This window comes from Mycetomoellerius zeteki, unplaced genomic scaffold, assembly GCF_001594055.1.
Source record: "Mycetomoellerius zeteki isolate Tzet28-1 unplaced genomic scaffold, Tzet1.0 scaffold96, whole genome shotgun sequence".
NCBI lineage: Eukaryota > Metazoa > Arthropoda > Insecta > Hymenoptera > Formicidae > Mycetomoellerius > Mycetomoellerius zeteki.
Window position 1 is genome coordinate 2014709 of NW_017257999.1, and position 15605 is coordinate 2030313.

Consider the following 15605-nt stretch of genomic DNA (forward strand, 5'->3'; position numbering starts at 1 on the left):
TTTTTTCACATCCATTTCTAATGCTTTGGCAAATAAGCCTAATGTCTCTGCTTCTGTAAATCCATCATTCATCTGCAAGTAACATATTACTTTATTATAACAATATAATAAATATATATATATTACATCAAATACGACAAAGAACGCCATCATTTCGGTCAAAGTTAGATGTTTCGAATAATACAATTAAATAAATTTATTTCAGATATGATTGCGCGCCGAAAACTTTTGAATTTTCAACACAATCAGTCTGAAACGCTACTAATCCCTCTAAATTCCCCCTAAAGTATATTATATATATCTATAATAATCTATAATAATTAGAAATATAATAAAAAACATTACCTCTATTGTCTTAGGTCTTTTCTTAAGTACAACATCGATGTTATCAGTAAGAACTAGAGTTTTACATTTGAAGTCAAAAGTATTAATAATTTGTTCATTATAAACATCATCTAGAATCAATAAAGCATTGCAATTTTCTTGTTTATTAAAATAATGTTTCAAATATTGAATCAAAGAATTTCTTGCAAGTGGAGTAAACAATTCTGGTTGAATTTCTAAATTTCTCACGTTATAATAGAGTGTGTTTAATTGAATTAATATTTCTTCATCAAGTGGACCATCATCTGCAAATTTAATCCAATAGACTTGATTCTAAAATAAAAAAATATTTTTATACAAACTATAACACATTAATATCATATACTATATGTTTAATATAACTTAATATGATATAAAAAATATCATACAGAAAATAAATTTTTCACTAATTTTACATCCTTGAGAGTACTGGCAACTAGAGATGATTTTCCAAATCCTTTCATGCCATGTAACGCAATGTATTCTGTGGGAATTAATTCTTGTAAAGCTTTCTTTAACTGGTTAACCTGTAAATGTAACGTATTATATAATAGATAGCCTTCATTTTATATATCGGAATTATTTATTATGATGCAAAGAGGCGAATTTTGATACTTTAAGGTTACTAACAATTTGAAAACTAATATCTAAGTGCATGTCTAGTGCGCCTGGAAAATCCGCTAGTGTATTATGTATACAAATATATAATGAAAAGTACTGACGAAGTTTATGTAAACTTACGTGATATATGTTTCCACATTCGTATGCATAAAGAGGAATAGTTAAACTAAATAAGAATTAAATTGTCTATTATAATAAGTTATATTTAAATGACACAAGATTAAATATGTTATAAGAAATTTTTAATAAACACTCTTGAAAAAAAATCATATCACAACGTTACATAATGAAATCATGTAATTAAAACATGTAAATCACGTAACGGATTGTTCCAAATCAGTACGAGATTTTTTAAAATGATGTAATTTGAAAAATCATATGATATTACAAATAATTTCATCCATCATGTGATGTTATAGTTATCAAATTTTAAAGAATTAAATGATAGAAATAGAAGAAAACAGAACATATCATCATGTGACTTTTCAAAAAACGTAATTTTAAAATCATGTACTGAACAATCCGTTTGGAACAATCCGTTATGTGATTTACATGTTTTAATTACATGATTTCATCATGAAAACTGTATGACGTGATTTTTTTCAGTAGGGAAACTTGTCTACATTATTAAAAAAATATTATTAAAGATTATATCAATGTAACACACAATAACACAATGCCTCTAAACATATTGCAATAAGAGATTTGCAATGGAGGAATAAATGAAATTAAATAATCAATACCTTATAGTTCATAACTTTATCTTATCAATATAACCACAATTGAGAGATAAAGTCAGAGTGATTCTTTTAGCGAATTCGGTTCACTTACACTATACTAGATCAGTGCATACTAAAAGCTGCTTTACATGAAATTAACAAAATTAAATGTAAAAGTATATAAATATTTTAAACGATTACTATCTACTAATGATATAGTCACGTTATTTAACAAAATATATATGTCATTTCATTGTCAAAGTTGATTATATTGTATCATTGCATTGAAATATTTTATGTAAAGCAGCTTTTAATATGCACTGATCCAGTATAGTGCGAGTGATCGAATTCATTATTAATATCATATAAGCATGATAATTGTACCTTTTCTTCTCTGGTAACAGTTAATGGAGAAAGAGGTGGAATGTTGAGAGGCCCAGCATAATAATCTGTTACTCCATTGGTTTCTATTTCATAATTGCCTAACAATCTATCTATTTCATCGCTAAGCCAGTCGTAGTGATGTTTTAAGGATTGATGAAAGACACCAAAAGCACTTGAACCACATCTTAAAAATGTTAACACAAACACTTAATGAAATCAGTTTACCGTATAAACTGCATCGTTAAATAAGAATGCAAATTATAAAAATGATTTGTGAGATGCAATGGCTACTATTATTAGTAAGTGCAATAACATTAAAATAAAAAATGTAAGACTTTGCATAATGTATGTGAATACAATACGAAATATACATAAATATACATACAGTGGTAGTATATCCAACAATTTGGCTGCTCTTTCTTCTCTAATAGCTCCAATATAAATAATTTTTATATGGTCTTCTGTTAAGATATATTCATTCCTTAAAGGTTGTATGATGTCATTATCTACATCTAAATCGTCAATTATATTCTTCCTCAAATGAATGAGAATGTCTTTATGTAATTTATCCATTTTATCATAATTTTTACAATTTAGATAATAATGGACAATCCAAATTGTCTTTATTTTACTTTTAGAGGTTTAAATACAAATTACTACAAATTTCAGTGTAATTCTCTGAAACAAATAATTACCTCTGATATTTTAATACATTTTATAAGGTAATTTCATACTTAAGAATAAATGCAACTAATTAAGATAATAATAATTTATTGTTTAATTAAATCTCTTTAAAAAAGTCAGCATCATTAACTAAGAATAATGAAATACATTATAATTATATACAGGGTAAGGAAAAAGTATCGGGACACCTAAATAACTTCTGAACGGTTCGAGATAGAGGATTGAAGTTTATAGGGATGCAAATGGCGTCACGTGTAGATACAAGTGCATGTGGGAAGGAATGTAGTGTGTATGTGTGTGCGCTTTTATCTACACGTTCTCGCGCAAAGTCTTTTGCGCGTCGTTTAAATGATCATAACTCTGCGAAAAAAAATCGTAGAGACCTGGGACATCACGCGTTGTTCTCGTCTTGGAAGACCCTTTCAAACGATTCCTCACTCGACCCCACGTGCAATTTAAGATTTTTCCGTCCCCCTTCTCCCCCGCCTCACGAGGGTGTTAAAATGGGCGTTTTTGGTATTAAATGATAGATTTTATTGTTTAATTAAATCTTTTTAAAATGCCATTTGCATCCCTATAAACTTCAATCCTCTATCTCGAACCGTTCAGAAGTTATTTAGGTGTTCCGATACTTTTTCCTCACCCTGTGTATACAGATATATATATATTTTTTAAGGTGGGCCGAAAATAAAAATTTTGAAAATCGATTAACAATATTCCCTAAAAGTTAGTTATGGATCTCGATTTGGGTAAAATTTCATTGATTACTCAGTAAACGAGAATGGATTAAAATGGATTGAAATTTTTTCTATCCGAATGCGTATTTTAAGTAGCGAATACTTTTTTTTGGATTTAATTGGATTCAATTAGATTAAATTGGATGCAATTGGATTGAAAAACTGCATTTCCTATTCAAAATTTTGAATTGAACAGTATTCACAATGCACAGAAAAAGCTAATATTATTTTTATATTGAAAGGCATAGAGATATGCTCCATGCAATTCCTATAAATGAATAAAAATGCATTCAGGATTGAAAAGCATTCATTTTAACATTCGTGAATCCATATTTCTGAAAATCTGAATGATCCATTTCAATCCATTTCAATCTATTCTTGTTTATTGGATAATATCTTCAGATTGCCCCTCGACTTTGAAATTAGTAAGTTTATGCATTTCTTGGATATATGTTAAAATTCGAAAAAATGTTTAAATTTCTATATAATTTGGTACTACCTGTTCTTTTTTGATCGCTAAATACGAATCCGTGGTCAGAAGCACACAAAATGGCGGATCTAATATGTGACGACATGAAATAATAATTCTTATCTCCTACATCTAACCACGTTAAGGAAAAACTAAAACAAATAATAAATAAATCAGACTTGATCAAGCCTAATCAAACTAGGGTAAAATGGTATAATACAATAGTAAAATATTTTAGATTTAAATCCAACATTGACAATAGGCAACCTGAATTATTAATCGATTTCGATGAAATTTTATCCAAATCATATTGAGATCCATAGCTAACTTTTGGGAGGGAGTATTGCTAATCGATTCTCAAAAAAATTTTTTTCGGCCCACTCTAGTGTGTGTGTGTGTGTGTGTGTGTGTGTGTGTGTGTGTGTGTGTGTGTGTGTGTGTGTGTATTTTATAATATACAATATTATGATAAAAAGAAGTAAATTAAATAATAAATAAAGTAAAAACAGAGTGCCTGTATACTGCTATTAGTTTTATTATAAACGTAATTATTTGCGTCACAAATAAAAGATATAGGTTATCTTAATTTACGAGAAAACGGATTAACTATTTCATCTATCATAAAGGTGTTCAAGGAACAGAATATTCCTGCGCGTATATAAAATCTTTAATTCCATTTCAAACACACATAAAACTTTTATCAATCCTTTTTACTTTTTATCTTTTTATATATTTTTCTTTCTTTCGAAAGATGTTAACACATCTTCGTTTAAAAACAGAATACATTTCAGAGAGAGTATGCGCATACTTTAATCCTGGAAAAGGATTTTCGAATCTGTGAAAGAGAAAAAAAGTATTTGTTACACAAAAATTACGATTTAATCGGTAATACAGACGGCTTTAGGATCCCCTTAAGCTTTAATTTTTATGCTTTTAGAATAATTCGTTGAGAATTCATCTCAACAGCGGTTGTAATTTAAATTAATTAAGGAAATTATAAATAAAATATCAAAATTTATTTTTACCTTTTTAATAGGAAATATCGAGAGGGTAACCACTTAGGCTGCGTTCGAAAACATTACCTGGGTGTCTCCGTGTATCATCTTATCCTTGTTTAATATTGGGTGAATAATAAGGATAAAACGATACACGGGGGCACTCGGGTGATGTTTCCGAACGCAGCCTTAATGTAATCGTGGGACAGAGTTCCCGAAATCATTATAAAATTCATATGAAACCTCTATGTATAATCCGATAATTACATATGCAACTAGGAGAAATCATTGTATAATATTAAATAAAATCGTATAATCGTTTTTTACCGAATGGCTTCATATGTAGTGAAAAAAATTATTTGTAATCAGATGAAATCATGTAATCTGTGGGACAATATTTCAGCTAGTGGTTACCCCCTTGGGGGAAATGTATTCTGTTTTTAAACGAAGATGTGTTAACATCTTTCGAAAGAAAAAAAATATAAAAAAATAAAAAGTAAAAAGGATTGATAAAAGTTTTATGTGTGTTTGAAATGGAATTAAAGGTTTTATATACGCAGGAATATTCTGTTCCTTGAACACCATTTTTACAAATTTGTAATATTATTAAAGATAGTTGCAACTGATAGAATCCTTCGAATTTTTTCCCAGTATTTCTCGTCATTACTTTTACGTTTTGCTTTACAGAATGTATTAGAAACATAAATGAAAAGAAAGTGTGGAGCGGAAAATTAATAATATATTTATGCTTTAAAGGGATCCTAAATCCATCTGTATTACCGATTAAATCGTAATTTTTGTGTAACAAATACTTTTTTCTCTTTCACAGATTCGAAAATCCTTTTCTAGGATTAAAGTATACGCATACTAATTTTCGAATCTGTGAAAGAGAAAAAAAGTATTTGTTACACAAAAATTACGATTTAATCGGTAATACAGATGGCTTTAGGATCCCTTTAAAGCATAAATATATTATTCATTTTCCGCTCCACACTTTCTTTTCATTTATGTTTCTAATACATTCTGTAAAGCAAAACGTAAAAGTAATGACGAGAAATACTGGGAAAAAATTCGAAAAAATTCTATCAGTTGCAACTATCTTTAATAATATTACAAATTATGAATATCGCGAATACAGACGCGAGTAAACGATCTCAATCGAAAATCCCGCATTCGATCGACGATAAAGGCTGCGATCTACTTGATGCGGCTACAAACGCTTCGAAGCATTCTTTGATTAGTCAATTCGTAAAATTTTTTGTTCTGATTGGTCGCTCAAACGAAGCGTTTGTCAAGTGGACCGCAGCCAAAAAGACGTATAACGGATTTTTGGTTCTATTATGAATAATAAATACGATCTTATTTTTCCACAATTATCAAGCGTGCATCATAAAAGTGAATATAAATGCCTTTTCTCTTTTTTTAAATATTATTTTTATATATCATTGTTGGATCGTAATATCCGTAATGCTCTCTTTCCGATTTGCCAAGTTTTTTTTTCTCATGCATTTACGCCATAATCGCCATTTTAATATTCTTGACCAATGATTCTTCTCATACTCTTTAAGTAACAATATCTCTATCTTCTTCTTTTTTTCTTACCCTTCTTCCTTCCTTAAAATGCAGCTGCTCCGTTTCGCATCTATCCGTCGAAATGCTTCCTCCAACGCTGATTACATCGATGTAACTACTCTCGTAATTACCGATCTTTCGTGGGGATGAGAGTGCTTTGTTCGGAAAAATGTGAGTAATCTCTACCCTGACGACGATTCTACTTGTTCACTCCACGACTGATATTCCACGACTGAAACAGGTACTTGCAACTCGCACGACGCGACACGACCCGCATGACACGCTCTATAGGACATCTAGCGACGTTGCCATGCACATTATCAATATTAACTGCTATAGGTGGGTGCTTCTGAACAAGTGTCGTTCTATCTTTGTCACTCTCCGAACGTCAAAAAGGATAGAACGACGCTTGTGTCGACTTGTGTTATGTGAAATGCACTCAGTATCGACAGCTATCCCCACTCTTCTCCCACTACGCGTTATGTGACAGCAGAATCTAGCACCATTCTCAAGCCTCAACTGTACGCGATCACTGTCTTTCCGTCTTCCATCGACAACGCGACGCAAAGATGCACAATGAACGTTGTTACTGAAACGTTTTCAAGGAACAGGTAGTGGCAGAAGTATGTTCACAGCAGGGGAATTTTTCGCGTCTAATTTACAAAAGTGCAATCATACGAAGTCGTAGATTTCGCACTCCTGAATTATAACACATCGTCGAGAAGCTGCACTCGTGCACTGCAATCAGCCAGTCATGGCAACATGGCGGTGATTCGACAATCGGCTGGTTGACTGGGTTGACGCGATGGTAGGAAAACGTCAGTGCTGCACCCTACTACTATAGTGCGCTGAACGAATTAATCGAATCTCCAACACAAAACAAATATACGGAAAAATAACTTATGCAAGGATAACAGAGAGATAACTACTTAAATACGATATTTCTTGATATAAAAGTTTTCTTGGTACGAGTTTAGGAAAGATTTTTAAATGTTAATTAAAGGGAATGTGGCATGCTACAAATAAAACAAACATTATGTATAATTGGAACCCTTTAATATTTAAATAATAATTGTACTACCTTTATTTTGAAATTTATAGCTTCTAAATAATTTATATTAATTTATTGATAAATGCTTTATTTATGCTACAAAATGTTCAAGTATTGGAAACTCTGAAGACATACTCCGATATGGTCTAGTGGCTAGGATACCTGGCTCTCACCCAGGAGGCTCGGGTTCGATTCCCGGTATCGGAATCTATTATTTTTGTCTATATTTATATATAACCGTTAATAAATTTTTGAACGCCAAATAATTTATAACTTAAAATTGATTTTTGTAAATTTTAAATTAAATAAAAAAAGATTAATACGAGTGGCAAAAATAATCCTGCGATGGCCGGGAATCGAACCCGGATCAACTGCTTGGAAGGCAACTATGCTGACCATTACACCACCATCGCAGATGCAAGCAAGCACGTTCAGAACGAATGTGAGGTGCTCGATTCAACATGACGGAGAAATAAATCGAAATAAAAAAAAAACGCCTGCAACGATTCAGAATCGAAATTAATGGCTCGGAAAGAAGATCATTATGGCGATTACCGTTGTATTGTATGTGTGATTAATACAATAACACATTCCCTTTAATTAACATTTAAAAGTTTTTTCATGGTGATGAAATGACAATCGATATGTTACATTTTTTACTATACTAGACATAACAGGCGCGCGCTTCGCTGAGTTTTTAAATATGCATATATATATATATATATATACAGGGTATCCTACACTGAAAAAAATATAATCAATTTTAATAAATATTTAGTTCACTACTGCCAACTAAACATTTAATTACAATAAATAAATATTTGTTCAGTAAAAAGAATGATTGTTAAATCGAATTAATGTTTCTTGTAACAAATAAATATATCTTTATATTTAATAAATATTTAGTTAGCAGTATTGAACTAAATATTTGTTAAAATTGACTAATTTTTTTTCAGTGTAAGAATTAAAAAATTCATTTAACAATTTGTAATAATTTTACAATATTATCATTATACTATTAACCCTTTTATAATATTTATTAATCGATTATACTTAACCTTCGATATATAACCGTCAAACGCGCGATCTCCGCGCTTACAAAGCGAGCACAGCGAGACAACTAAACAACAACTAAATCGACACAACACGAAGTTACGCACTCCATAAGATCGAGCTCCTGACAACCAATCCGTATCGCGGAAAAGGGGCAACAATGAATTCGACTATCGATTTAACATAATTTTATTACAGGAAGAAAGAAAGATTCGCTCTATATATAAGTTTACAAAAAGAAAAATAAAAAAATAACTCCTGCGATGGCCGGGAATCGAACCCGGATCAACTGCTTGGAAGGCAACTATGCTAACCATTACACCACCATCGCAGTTGGAAGATAGTTTTATACAAGTGTACACATTGTCGAAGGACATTGATGCATGATCTTTCTTCTTGAGCAATATAATTAATAATTTTGCTTTTTATAACTTTCTGTTATACTTACTCGTTCTACCTTTCTTCTTTTCTTTTCAACTTATATTTTTATTTAATTTCAAGTTCAGAAATACAATATATTCCAATTAGAAATAGATCTAATATTTACAGACTATATTAGAAGACAAAAAGAATTCCATTTTGTCGATTTTTTTTAATAGCTGTTAAAATTTGATATAAATAAAATGTTTTCTAAGCTAAAGTATAACATTTAAATAGACAATATGAAGTTTATTAAAGAATATTGAGAACAAATCACGTACGCGATACAAACATTGCAAATGACACAATAACTTATAAAATGCGTTTATAAAGTTTTATTAAGGAATAAGAATGATAAATATGTATATGAAGTAATAATAATTACAATCTTCCTACATATATTACAAGCGTTATGACATGAGCTACATGTTTCATGTAATGCAAATTAGTAGCAAAATTGATAACTGAACTCTATTCTACGAAATTATTTAATTTAAGCGTACTCTATCGATTTTATATAAGGTAACTCCGGCAAATGCGCCGCGTTGGGATTTACGCCGCAGAAGTCAGACAAAATAAGAAGAGGGAATAATTTTCCCGTAACTATTACATGCCTTTATGTTATATTAGTATTAGGTTATTCAGCTTCTTACTGTTAATATTAATGAAATTATTATGAGTTGAATCGATTTGTCATTGTAATAAGTAGCGCCATCATAAATTATAATCTACATAAAATTACTGTAGGGCGAGTAAAAGACTTAGTGGTTATTTCGTATGATACATACGTGTAGAGGAATAGTAAAGCATGTTGTATAGCAAAATATGTGCTTTGCTTTTGTATATTCTTTGTTTAGTTTGTTGACTTGTATATATCCCACTTGTTTGGGATATACGGCATTTTTAGCGGGCGGGATTTATGTCCATAATACTGCCAACTAAATATTTATTAAATATAAAGATATATATTTATTTGTTACAAGAAACATTAATTTGATTTAACAATCATTCTTTTGTATTAAAGCATGCAAAATGCGCAAATTGAATTCAGTACACTAAATGCAATAAACGCATTACATGAAATATGTACCTCATGTCATAACGTTTGTAATATACTCGTATGTAGGAAGATTGTAATTATTATCTATTACTTCATATACATATTTATCTCATTCTTATTCCTTAATAAAACTTTATAAACGCATTTTATAAGTATTGTGTCATTTTACGTCTTATTTATGTGCATTGTTTGTAAATTTTTCATGAACCATACATACCCCCCCCCCAACCTCTCCCCCTATGAGTAGTCGTATATCCCATCCCTATGGGATATATGGCAAAAATGCAAGGGTTTCAAAAAGTTCATTTTTTAATACGAAAAATAAATATATATTATATATGTATATTTCGGATTTCTAATATTTTTTTCATAGTAGTAGTACAAAGTTTTTACTGATATAATTCGTTTACTTTAAACATAGTAAATAATACTTAATAAATCAAGTTTTTGATAGGTGCGGCGTATATACCGAAGTTACTCTATACATATATCTACTTATTGTAAGCGTGTAGACTCACTCATGTTTGTCTCACTCACTTATGTTTGTCAGCAGATAAAAATAATCGTTTATCTCCGTTATCTAAATTCCAAATATCGGTTACAAGCTATATACTGATAATTTCAAAGAACACGTAAAAGCTATATTATACATTATCATTTATCAAATAACAAATAAAAACGTTTCTTTTTTTTCTACTCGTCAAAACAATGTATTATATTTAGAGTTGGGTAAGGGGCTACGAGCCCTTCGATTCTGATAAGGATTCCGTTTCCACTTGCTTATTTAGACCTTGCTTTTGTCTTTTAATGTGAACCATTTCTGAAATCAATCTTTTATTATATGAGGGTTCATCGTCTAATATTTAAATATCTTTCCAATTAAAATTGTAATTATAATTGACACGATGATCGGTGACAACAGTTAGAGAGCCTGTTTTTTTATTAATGTCAGAGATGTGTTCATGCAATCTCGTTTTCAATTTTCTTTTGGTTTGGCCCACATAACTTGCTTCGCAATCATCACATGAAATTTTGTAAACTACATTTTGATTAGAAAGTAATTCTAGTTGATCTTTTCCTTTTTTTATTAAACTTTTTAAAGTGTTAGGTATAGTATATGCTAATTTACATCTAAATCTCATTGAAATAGGCAAGAAACTTTCAGAGATTGTTTTTACATATAGAATAGTAAAGAATTTGTCTTTGATATGTGTGTGCAAATTAACATGTACTTCATTAGATTGGTTTATGTGATATTTTATTCTTTTTTCCATGGTAGAAAAAATGAACTAGATTGGATATCCATTATTTAAAATATTATCAATTTTTTATGACTTAAGGCTTAAAACACCTATTGTAGATCCGGACTAAGGCTTATGGCATAAGGCATAAGCTTATCAGAGGGCTGTATTAGCATCTTAAGAAATTACTTAAGATGGTCTTAAAATATGAACGGATTACATACGAATATACGCCCTTAGTCTTATTATATTTTATTATTTTTCTAAGGCATTTAAAAGAGATAAAAAAAATTTTTGATTTAAAAAGAATTTAAAAAGTTAACGTTAAAAAGTAATTTAGTTAAGTTGAAATTTAATGCATTTAAAATTAACTAAGTTAAGTTAAAAGTTATTAACTTTTTACTTTTTTTTAACTTTTAACGTTTTAACTAGTTACTACCCAACACTGATTATATTTATTGTTTGATTATATGTTTTGTCGAATAATATTGTTGAAATAACTTGTTCATCTATTCGAAATAAAAGTCTATCTACATTGCTTTCAAAATTTAATACATTAATAATTTCAGATGTGACGGACAAATTCATATCTAAATCATAATACGCCGCAAAGTCAATATCAATCATTGCGCCACTCAGTCTGCGGCAATTTAATGCCAGTCACATGAATACGGGATTCCCTAAACGATTTTTCGTAAACCGATATAACCGCCGAATGTGCATCGGTGGATAATGAACGCATGCGGCGCATTGTTTTCCGCTCGCCAATTAAACAGCATTACCAGTCAGAAATGATGGACTCGCCAATTAAGCAGCATTATCCGGCCCCTAAAGCTACCGACCAAACTGCACCTTTATCTGAAGAAATTAAAAAACTTTAGACGTTATAAACTCGGACGCATTGTGTATGTTCGAGCATACGTATTTACGTGCCTTACAGTTAGCCATGCAGGTGAAATGGTTATAGCTTGTCTTAACAATCGATGCTGCCACTTGCAAAGATAACTTTAAATAAACGACGAAATAAAACCTTTGCCACTCGAGTAAAGAGCTTTTCTTAAAAATGATGTAGATCAGGGGCTGTACTCTGGAAAAATATCACATAAAAAATGTACGAAAATACTATAGTTCTACAGTATACAATATTTATATTTATAAATTTCCCTATTTTCTTATACGATATTTTTCGAGAATAAAACTCCTGCACGGAGAAAAATGTTTGAATTAACTGAAAGTCTTCTCTGATTAAATCTATTAGAATTCTAGTTGAAATAACCAACATTCAAAATTTCCTGAATAAAACTAATAGAATTTTAGTAGACTTAAGAATTCTGGATCATTCATTTTCCACTCCAGAATTCCAGTTAATTCAATGAAACATTTTTCTCCGTGTGGTGCTGTTTGAGATTTAGAAGCATTAGCTTGACGTATCGATATTCATGCCTATTATACATCTCCATTGATGCTTTGTAAATGAATATGCAATGTTGAATATTCGAGGCTGACGAACGAGGCTCTACGATGATCGAACGAATTAGGCAAAGCTATCTTCATGCTTATTTGCTTTTGCTCTGATATATGCTCTGATGGCGGAATTTGCGAGCAATATAATAGCGAGAACGAACTGCGTGATTAGCGCGATCAGTTATTTGCATCGACATGGCGGAGATACATTCCGAAATTCTCTCAGCGTGAGACACAATGCAAATTCGATTATGTTAGAAACAGCATTTGGCGCTCGGCCCGCATTAGCCACGCTCTGGTTACTTGTTTGATTAATTTGCCGCGGATTTAATATCACGAACAATTACACTCGTGGAAGATCTATGCCGGTACCTCGTAATTCCACCGTACATCGGAATATCCGTACGGAAAGTAATATATCTTCAACTTCGATAAAATTATAACGAAAAAAAAAGATTATTACTTTAGAGAGAGATTTATTAAATAATATATTATTAAATAATATATGACCTAATTCATGTTATATACGACTTATTTTTACTTTCGATATCAAAAAACTTATCCTAATATAATTATTGATACACAAAAAAAAACGTAGTACGAAATTCTTTCATCTTTACTTTATTTCAGTTTAATTGTGACATTTTAATTTTTATTAACAGCTATTTTGATTATTATACTTTATATTTATTATATCCTCAACTAAAATGTTGAGGATCATTCTAAAACAGTTTTAAAATGAATCTCCTTGTAATTCGCATGTTGATGTTCTACTAAATTCTACTTCAATAATTTTGTATAATAAAATATTATTTTAAGAAATTTCGAAATTTCTAAATTTTGACATTGTATTAAAATTTATGCAAAGTATAATGAAAATTATAGACCATCTGAACAATTCAAGTTCAAGTACTTAAACGGCTTAACAAAGATTGCTTAAAGAACCTGTTAATTTTGTTATCACATTTATTAAATACACAGTACAAAATATAATATCGATTGGAATTACAGATCGGAGACTTATTGAGCTTTATTGATAACTATATAGACGAACGGCCAAAATTTGAAATCAGTGTTCCGGCAACGTTACAGCTAGTTAAACACGTCGAGGCCGAAATAAGGTTATTGGTACATTGAAAGAAAAAATTGGCTGCTGCAGCAAAGTAGATGGTAAAATATGGCATTTTTTCCCATTTCCCACCGATTCCCATTTTCAAAACTCGTAACCCTCGTCTCCTTTTCGTCCTATCTCGCTCGCTCCTTTTCTCTCAAAGCTGCTTGAACGTACCTGTTTGGCTGCGAAATCCAGTTCACCCAATGTTAAATAAGAATAAGACGATACACGAGGGCTTGGGTGATGTTTCTGAACACAGTTCTTCTAACAATTGAATGCTTTTATTTCAAATTATAATATCGTTACCTCCTGTCATTTTAAATATCTAATTTTAAATAATGCATTAAGATTTCTCGAAAACTATGATAGATACGGAAAAATGTTTCAAACAAAATTGTGTGGTTCGGAGGGAGACATAAGAAGATACCGTTGATTTGATCTTGGGTGGTGTTGCCAAGGCCAGGTCAAGATCACGTCGATTTTTTTAAATGGAACCCCCTATTTTTCATTACATTTTCTTATAGCTTACCTCGAGAACTTTTAAAAACACTATAATAAAATATTTTTTCATTAAGTATTTTTGATGAGTTATATGATATGAGTTATAAGGCTCGAAAGTTACAGCCGGCATTGGCATTACGCAAGTTGTCCGACCGACGCCTAAAACCTCTTGAATGTTGTTCAGGATCATGTCCTGCATAACATTTGTCAAAATCAAGGCCATTGGAGGTTGTACCCCTTATTTTCATTTTTACGTAAAAATGAATTTTTAGTGTAAAAATGAAAAAGAGGAATAATGGCCTCGATTTTAACAAATGTTATCCAGGACATTACGGATAGGCTAATACAACCAAAAATTGGCTGTTGCAGCTAATTAAAAATGCTATGCTATATTTTACCACCTAATTTGCTGCAGCAGCCAATCTTTTTTTTCAGTGTATATGCCGTATTTTGTCGAAGATGTGCAAAATTCGTAGCGTTTGTTGTTACTGAACGGATACGTGGTCGTTACGATCTTTCTGAATCACGGATTGAACGGCTGATCGATTTGCACAGACAATAGTAGTTAAATTTGAATTTATAAAAATATGTATAATTATGAAAAGTACTATTTGTATACGTTATATTTCATATTACATTATATCATATTTTATTAATTTATTTTATTATATGTTCTTATATTTAACTATAAATTTAATTTTGCAATCTTGCGATACAAAATATTAATTTCATTTGAACACTGCAAATTTATAAATACATGCAAAGCTATTACGATGAGTCTCAAAATTACACGTAATGTTATAATTATACACAAAAATGTTTTACAGTATTAAAAATTTTTATGCATAATTACAACATTTTGTGCATAATAAAAATATTATTATGAATATTGGCGAGTGAAAGACACTGATGTATCTCACTCGTAACTAGGGTGGCCAACTTTCGAATAGTCAATTTCGGGACACATTCCAAAAATTCGGGACACAACTGACACAAGGTTAAATAAAAAAAAAAAGAGAGAGAAAGAAAGAAAAAAATTACAAAACGTTACGAAGACACCTTGTAATATATAACACAATACGTGTTATAATCCCTTTATTAATTACATTCAATAAATAAAAAAAATATATATATTATTAAATTTATTCGTATTTTTT

The 15605-nt window shown here is 30.5% G+C and overlaps 1 protein-coding gene and 3 non-coding genes across 4 annotated transcripts in view; 1 reads left to right on the forward strand and 3 right to left on the reverse strand.

The window, feature by feature from the left end:
* Nucleotides 1–2661, reverse strand: part of LOC108730745 (Death-associated APAF1-related killer) — a 7888-nt gene extending 5227 nt beyond the window's left edge. The window contains exons 1-5 of the mRNA XM_018460643.1: nt 2473–2661; nt 2088–2271; nt 753–890; nt 346–657; nt 1–72 (exon numbers count right to left, since the gene is read on the reverse strand). The exon at nt 1–72 is cut by the window's left edge and continues 164 nt beyond it. Of these exons, the coding sequence (XP_018316145.1) occupies nt 1–72; nt 346–657; nt 753–890; nt 2088–2271; nt 2473–2660 (894 nt within the window). The 5' untranslated portion in view covers nt 2661. The remainder of the gene's footprint in view (nt 73–345; nt 658–752; nt 891–2087; nt 2272–2472) is intronic.
* A 5069-nt stretch (nt 2662–7730) lies between these two features.
* On the forward strand, nt 7731–7802 carry TRNAE-CUC (transfer RNA glutamic acid (anticodon CUC)). Its single transcript has one exon. It is a non-coding gene; the product is annotated as a tRNA-Glu (tRNA).
* Nucleotides 7803–7936: 134 nt separating this feature from the next.
* Nucleotides 7937–8008, reverse strand: TRNAG-UCC (transfer RNA glycine (anticodon UCC)). Its single transcript has one exon. It is a non-coding gene; the product is annotated as a tRNA-Gly (tRNA).
* An 899-nt stretch (nt 8009–8907) lies between these two features.
* TRNAG-UCC (transfer RNA glycine (anticodon UCC)) lies at nt 8908–8979 on the reverse strand. Its single transcript has one exon. It is a non-coding gene; the product is annotated as a tRNA-Gly (tRNA).
* Between the last annotated feature and the right edge of the window lie 6626 nt (nt 8980–15605).